This window comes from Mobula hypostoma, unplaced genomic scaffold, assembly GCF_963921235.1.
Source record: "Mobula hypostoma unplaced genomic scaffold, sMobHyp1.1 scaffold_116, whole genome shotgun sequence".
Taxonomy (NCBI): Eukaryota; Metazoa; Chordata; class Chondrichthyes; order Myliobatiformes; family Myliobatidae; genus Mobula; species Mobula hypostoma.
In genome coordinates, this window is record NW_026948192.1 from 146744 (window position 1) to 154565 (window position 7822).

At 45.3% G+C, this 7822-nt stretch overlaps 1 protein-coding gene across 1 annotated transcript; it reads right to left on the reverse strand.

Annotated features, from left to right (window-relative positions):
- Nucleotides 1-3430: 3430 nt before the first annotated feature.
- Nucleotides 3431-6815, reverse strand: LOC134341749 (probable G-protein coupled receptor 139). The gene is made up of 3 exons (XM_063039659.1): nt 6794-6815; nt 4894-5735; nt 3431-3598 (listed from the first exon to the last, which is right to left on the reverse strand). The coding sequence occupies exons 1-3, from the start codon at nt 6813-6815 to the stop codon at nt 3431-3433; spliced, it is 1032 nt and encodes a 343-aa protein (XP_062895729.1).
- Nucleotides 6816-7822: the final 1007 nt, after the last annotated feature.

Consider the following 7822-nt stretch of genomic DNA (forward strand, 5'->3'; position numbering starts at 1 on the left):
TTTCAAATTTATTCTCTGTGTCGTTGGTTAATCCGAACCTGATATCATTCACAGATGGGTCTGCACGCAAACCCAGTGATTATACAATACTGGCCGGATATCGGTGGTGACCCTTTTTAAACGCACGACACCAAGAGAAAGCAGGCGGTGAAAGGGGAGGCAGAAAAATGATGAGATTTTTTGTTGCTCGGAATACTGAGATTTATAAACGAGGAGAATGCATTTAATACTTATATACGCCTTACATGTCTCAAGTTGTTGGGTGTTCCCAGCCAGACTCTCTTACGCAGAAAGTGGGGGTAAGTCAGGTTCTTCAATGCGTGTTAAAGAATCCATTGTTTGTGACATTAGAGAAAAGTGAACGCCCCGTCCCGAAATTCTCGTTTTTGAATTTGCCATCCCCCAATTAAATCTGCTTATGGACCTTGAAAAACCCCGTGCAGTGCGAGTCTGTCCTTCAAGCAATTCTGTTAAACAAGTTCAACAGTTTTTGGGTTCGCAAACCTGCACAAGAGGTTTATTCAAACATTTAGCTCAATAGCGACCCCTCTGACTAATCTCACCAAAAAGACATCGTGATCTACTCGATGTCCCTGAGGGTTGACTCAGCTGTCAGATAGCTCAAGAGCCGTTTTGTTACTGCCCCAGTTCTATGTTCACCTGCTCCCGAGCTACCCTTCCTTGTTGAGGTTGGGGCCCCTGATATTGGTGTGGGTGTGGTTTTATCTCAAAAATTCACTGCGGCCCAGAAACTGCATCCCTGTGCCTATTTTTTTCTGTCACTAGCTCAGGTGAATGAAGAAATCTGAAATAGAGAACTCCTGGCGGTGAATTTCGCACCAGAGGAATAATGGGATTGGTTTGAGGGGACTAGGCACCCATTCAGTCTCTGGACGGACCATAAGTACTTGACTTGTTTTTAGGACGGGAAAAGATTGAATTCCCCGCAAGCCTGGTGGTCACTGTTTTATTTTTATAACTATTTAATTTTATTATACCAAATCGTCTTGGTTCTAAAGATCAGAAACCTGATGCAATTAAGACCCAGATATGCTGCAGAAGTTGGGAGCCCATTACATCGGGCAAAAGGTTATTGATCCCGTCTCGTCGAGTTTATATTCCCAAGATCTGCAAGCCGTAGAAGAGAATAAGCGGGGTTCTTGGACTAGTCGATTATTTTCCCCACCTGCAATAACTTTTGTGATTCTTAAATGGGATCGCACTTCTGAGATAACAGATCATCTGGCTATCTGCCGGACTCTGGAGTTCATTAAAAAATGCTGGTGGGGCGGCATATATATGGATATTTCGTTGCTCGTCCAGGGCTGTGATATCTGTGTCCAGTACAAAGATCTTAATTCCCTTCCTCAGGGACTTCTTCAACCTCTGCCCATTCCTTCATGCCCCTTCCCCTGTCTTTCTCTAGATTATATTACCTGCCTGCCCCCAATCAATTCCTTCCCGCTATTTTAGTTGTGGTCCACGGGAATTCCAGTTCATTTCTCTAACTAAGCGACCGTCAGCGTGAGAGACAGCAGATATTCTTATGCACCGAATTTCCGTATAGGTGGTTATCCTACTGTCTTTGTTTCAAACAGAGGTTCCCAATGCAGCTCCAAATTAGGGAAGCATTGTGAACGTTGATTGGGGCTACCTCTCCAGGCATTCCTCGGGGTTCCATCCTCAAACTAGTGGACAGAGAAAGAGGACGAACCAGGACCAGCACCGAACCCTTCGCTGCCTTTTGTCCGGCTATCTGTCCTCTTGGAGTGACCATCTTATCTAGTCGGAGTTCGGTAACAATCCTCTTCAACGTTTATCATTTGGTATCACTCGCTTCAAGGCCAATTGGATTTCAGCCGCCTCACTTCCCTGTTTGGGATACTCTCAGCTGTGTTCACAGGCACAACCAAAATTGACTCAAGGAGAAAATACTCAGGCCAACGACCACAGAAAGAGGCGACTTGGTCTTTATTTCTATATTGGTCAGTGGGTCTGCTTTTCACCTAAAGATCTTCCACTCAAAACTAGAATCACGGAAAATAGCCCCTCGCTTTACCGGTCTCACGAAAGTCATTAGGAAAATTAACCTGGTAACATACAAATAACAACTTCCCCGTTCTGCGAGAATTCATTCCACCTCTCATGACTGTACATTGAAACATTTACTTTGTAGCCCCTCTGTAGCCTCTCTACATGGTCCCTAGACGGCTTCATCCACGGAAGTTAAGGGGACAAATACAATACTTGGCAGACTGCGAGTGACTGGATCAGGAGGAAGAGTTTCGGTTCCTTCCAGGGATATTTTGGACCCTAAACTTATTTCAGAATTAAATCGTTTACAGATAGCCCTGGACCGTCAGGTGCCAGCCTTAGGGAGAGGAGTTCTGTCATAACCACGGATCGGCGGTATAGTATTCTGTGGTCTCTGTCGTTTGCTATTAATGTTTTATATATTCTGCCTTTTATTAATTATAATTACAATGCATCGCCGCGCTTCGGGTTTTTATATGTGCTACAGGTTGTTCTTACCTAGCTGATGTAGTAAGCGGCAATTGTCTTTGGGTATTTCCACTTACTTCTCCTCCAGAGTTTGCTGGTGTCCAAGAAAGCGTCCTTCGAATTTTCTCTCTTATCAGAATAGTTACTGGTAGGCTTGTCGAGAATCGGGGCTTTTAATTAGCTGGGCGTGGATTACTTCGTGCCGCGGAATATATTAAAAATGCTAGTGCTAACACCTCGGTGTTAGTGGGACTGATCCTTGCCTAGTGAAGTGCTGGCCGAGTTAGTCCGAGTTTTCCAAGACGTTGTAGGTTCTACTGTTTCTTTTTTGTGTCTATTGTGAATAAAACTCATTTTTTTTTACCCTTCCGCGTCTCAATGTGATCCTGCCCTTGTGTCGGAAGATGCAGAATAACGTCCATGCCATGCACAATTGCACCTGTTCTGTGGTGCGCATAAAGTTTGTCCTGTGAGCAAATTGTAACCATTTCCATAAAGGTGAGACTCAGTCAAAATATAGCGTGACCGACAATTTAATCGCCATGCTTTTCGAGCTAATTAGAGCTTTGTGAGGGCCGTCATTTTGTGTGGGTATAAGGGACGGGTAACCCAAGTTTCGAACTGTGCGGATTTCTGTGAGGATCGTCATGTTCTGTTGATAAAGGGGACGGGTGTCAGGAGTTGGAATTGATTGGAGATCTTTGGATATCTGCGAGGATCGTCATGTTGTGTGGATATAGGGGACGGGTATCAGGAGTTTGCTTAAGTTCCAGAACGAAGGTCAGGACGCACATCAGATTATGCAATAGAACGTGAAAGCCTAGTTTATGAGCACGAATACAAATTCCGCAAATAGATATATATCCAATTCACTGGAAAGAGAGAGGTAACTATCTGTTTTACTGACTGGCATGTCTAGGGATGTGAGTCAAAGCCTGCCGCTCCTCGCCTTTCTGTAATTTCCATCAATCACTTTCATGCAGGCTCCACAGGCCGGAGTTCTGAAGGTGTTCCGTGAGAAGTTGGGGTCGGAGGCGAAGTTGGAGCGAGCGGAGTGGAGACAAGTTGGAGCTGAGTTGTTGCGGAGCCCGTCCACCTAAAATAAACAGGGAGGTCTGTATGTCAGGTTGGATCTACACAACCAAAACCGAGGGAATGTCTCCTGTCCGCGAAATATGAGGAAATAAGCAAATTCTATTTGCAATGTGGAAGAGGAGGTTAACGCTTGGGCAATTAGATCTCTACTGATGTCTGGCTATTTAAAAAGCCGCGTGTTTAGTGGTTTATGACGACGGCTATAGGCAAGAGGGAAATACACTCCAGCTGTGAAATGCAAGTCAGAGATGTTGCAGGAAACTAAAACTATTAAGAACGTCGGAAATATCGGCAGTGACAAAACCGTTTTCTGCGCTCGATGCTCACAATGTGGAGTCTTTCTCCAAGAAAACACAAAGCAATACTGCATGCTCGCTTTGACTCCCAGTTCCCGCGTGTCTGTGTTATTCGGTCTCCATCCTCAACGCACTCTGATCTCTGACCGGAGGCATGGTTCCAGCAGCATTAAAAGCGAGACTGGGTAATTACATTTCATCTTCCGCAAGCGCGGTACACTCAGTTCTTGTGAGGTCCATGAAAGGAATATTGGTATTTCCGCCCGTTTGCCCGCCTGTCACTCTTGTCTGACTTTTCCGTTGTCTGTCTGTTTCTGTGCATGTATCACGCGTCTGCCAGCCTGTCAGCCCTCCTTCTCTAACTCCCCCTCATCTCTCTCTCTCTCTCTCTCTCTCTCTCTCTCTCTCACACACACACACACACACTTCCTCCCATCTCTGTCTATTTCTATCACCCCACCCTCCTTCAGTCCTCATTAGCACAAAGACATATGTATAACACTGACGCCTGGTCTAAAGCATAATTCCGAATTACAGTTGCTAAAAAGTAGAAACATTTTGGATGCACAATTTCTTTCGAACATGCTGCCTATTGCAGAAATGTATTATCATCATCATTATTATTCATATAGAAACACAAAAGAATGGGAGGTTTCCGACATGAAAGTTTAACAATATTTATTTGCATGTACTCTGTCCAGCTGGCTGACTGTTTGGAAATGTACTTTTTATTATTGTGAATACAGACACACAAAATATGAGAGTGGTTCCCGTGCTCTGAGTGGCGCTAAACCTGGGGAATATGGGAATGAACGTAGCGCTGGACGCTGGGAGATCGCGACTCTTGCTGATGACTGGGCGTTCAGCTCCATCCCCACAATTGGACATGAGGCAGCGCTGAACAGGGACCAGGTCCTGGGCTGCTGGGCTGAGCTCATTTCGCAGTTTTTTTAAAGAACCGGACTACTGAGGTGACTGGATATTTCATCGCGCTCTTTACCTGCTCCCTGAACTTGGACTGAGTCACTGCGTAGATAAAGGTGTTGGTGCAGCAACTTACGTTCGCTAACGCGTAGCCAACTTGTGCCAAAACATTTTCGGAACCAATGCTGGCCTCTCCTGTCCCTTTGACCTGGTAATAGACGAATTCTACGACAACCGTCAGCCACAAGAGGATGAAGCTGCCAGAGAGGGTGAAAAGTAAAATCACAGACCTCTTCCTGTTCTCCATCTCCGGGTCTCTACTGTTCTCCCGTTTGCTCTGACCTCTGAGCCCTCTCCGGACACGACTGGCCACCAATATGTGCCGGACTGTCAGAGCGTTGAGCAGCAGAATTATAGCGAATGGGAGCAATGGTGTTAAAACAGTATCGAACCAGTCAAGTCCAAGCCAACCTTTGTCAGTGAAGTAGCTTGGCTTGGGACCGCAGAACCACGGGAGGTTGTCAATAATCTTCCCAGGTTCCGTTGCGAAGTAAAACGGAATATTTTTCAGACACAGAAGAAGTCCGGTTGTTATTTGCACCACAGCCGCAGTTTTCCCGGTGCAATATTTAGTTTTCAGCTTCTGACAACAAATGGCGACAAATCGATCAAAGGTGAATGTGACGGTGAACCAGACTGAACAATTTGTGGTTATTCGATTGAGTACGTCGATAACAGCGCACACAGGAGTGATGTCCAGGAAACTCAGTGGGAAGTAATGATATTTGATTTTACTCAGGATTACCTCAGTGACAATGACCAGTAGATCCGCCACCGCCATAGCCACCAGGTAACGAGTGGTGCAGGTGGAGAGGCCGCATTTACCCCGGGGCAGGATGATAATCGCCAGTAAATTCACTGTGTTGTCAAAAAAAAAAACGGACATCAACTGAATGTTCCATGGATCTAATGCCGAAATCAAATCTCTTAGCGAAATAACATGGATTGGGTCAGAGCTTGTCATCCAAAGTAAACATTCTGCAGCACCTCGGGAACCTCCCTTTTTGGGTTAAAGTTGGATTGGATCGATCAAAACACCGGCTCATTGGTTTCAGGCAGCATTTGTGAAGTAAACGGGTGATTTACGACCCAGGTCGAAGCCCTGTATAGCGACAGACACAATATTCCCCACCCAAAACGTCGAATTTCCTTTGTCTCCAAAGATGCTGTTTGACCCGTTGACTTCCTCCAGCATTTTGCCCTTTTATTGCAGACCCCATCATCTGCCTCCTCTTACATCCTTACCGTTGCTGTCAATGGTGATGGTGGCTCCCAACACCCCGATTGTAAATCTAGTGACTGTCAATCCCAATAGTGGTGAACAGAGTATGGGGTCCCATAGTGCAGAATGCACATTGATGCAGGATCATTAGGCTATATGCTCCACGCTGGACTGTAACTAACAATTAGACATCTATTAATCTATCAGTTCATATCAATAATACTTCTTTTACTTTATTGAGATACACCCCAGGGTAGGCCTAGCATTCCCCCATTTTAATCCTATCTAATCATGAGACAATTTACAACTAATCTAACAACCGGTACGGCTTTGGCCTGTGGGAGGAAACAGGAGCACCCGGAGGAAACGTGCACGGTCACGATGGGAACGTACAATCTCCTTACAGGCAGCGGCGGGTATTGAGCTAGTACTGTAAAGCATTGTGCTTACCACTGCACAACCTGGCAGCCCAAAATACTTCTCAAAACTTGTGCACGGCCACTCCTTAAAGCTCAAATCATAATACTTTGTTGCTTCATTAAAAGGCAGATCTGTCTTCAAGTATTTACCTTCATGAAGAGGATTCCCCGATCGTATCTGTTTTACACTTACCATAGCTGGCAAAATTACCGTTACGAGAGTGTCAGCAGCGCGCACAAGGAGTGACAGAATTTAAAGCATTAATCTCGCTTACCAGGAACTCCAATGGCTGCCATAATCACGTACAATATTCCACTGCCACTTGCAAATGTTTGCCACATTTCTGTGTGAGCCTATTCCGTCCCGATTCTTTTCTCAGCAGTCTTTGCGAGTGGAACACTGGCATGGCAGTTTACCTGAGTCTTTATAGCATTTCCGAGCTCCACGGGGACGTGTTTCAACACTTTCCACTAGCAACAGCAGAGTACAATTCCTACAGGGCAGCCTAAATTTCGTTAGTGGTGATGTAATCGTGAGATTCAAACAACTGGAAAATCTGACATTGCGGGAGACACGTCATTCTTGCATCATGTATTCGGCAATGCAACTCCAAATGCCTGTGGCCCCGTCAAGAATGAATGAAGCATCTCTGAAACTATGCATAATTAATTAAACTTCTCAGATGTTTACAATAGACGCAACGATGAAGGGTCGCGTCCCGAATCCCCGTTCCTGTCCGCCTTCCTTCTTCATCCCATTTTTTGCCCCCACCTCAGAGCTCCCAGATTATGGGTGAAAGCTGAATATGTTAAGGGAAATTGAGGAGGGAGTTTCTTCACTCTGAAGGTGATGAGAGTGCGGAACGGGTTGCCTGTGGAAGTGGTGGATCCGGGTTCGATTTCGACATCGAAGAGAACATTGGAAAAGTATTTGGTTAGGCGTTGCCCGGTGGGTGGTTGTGCAGGTAATAGGACTAGGCAGAAAAATTAATTCGCCATTGACTAGAAAGGTCAAAGGCCCTGTTTCCTTGCGCTTGTGCTCAGTGACGTTAATAATATTCTGATTTGTAATTTTCACAGTTAGTTCTGTGTTGCTAATAAATGCACCTAGAAATTTCCGGAATTGGTGAAGAAGAAGATTGGAGAGATTGCGAATGGGAGGATAGGCAGATGATAGAGAGGGGACGCGCTCAGACCAATTGTTTGAGATGAGTCCATTTTAATGCGAGGAGTAATATGAATAAAGCGGATGAGCTTAGAGCATGGATCAGCACTTAGAGTTATGATGTTGTGACCATTACAGA

Bases quoted from the DNA above. Each gene is read 5' to 3' on its own strand.
- LOC134341749 (XM_063039659.1), bottom strand. From the start codon at position 6,815: ATGGCAGCCATTGGAGTTCCTG. The intron at 5,736-6,793 runs GTAAGCGAGATT...TTGACAACACAG, and splicing joins GGCAGCCATTGGAGTTCCTG to TGAATTTACTGGCGATTATC. The intron at 3,599-4,893 runs GTAAAGAGCGCG...TGTTTATTTTAG, and splicing joins AGTCCAAGTTCAGGGAGCAG to GTGGACGGGCTCCGCAACAA.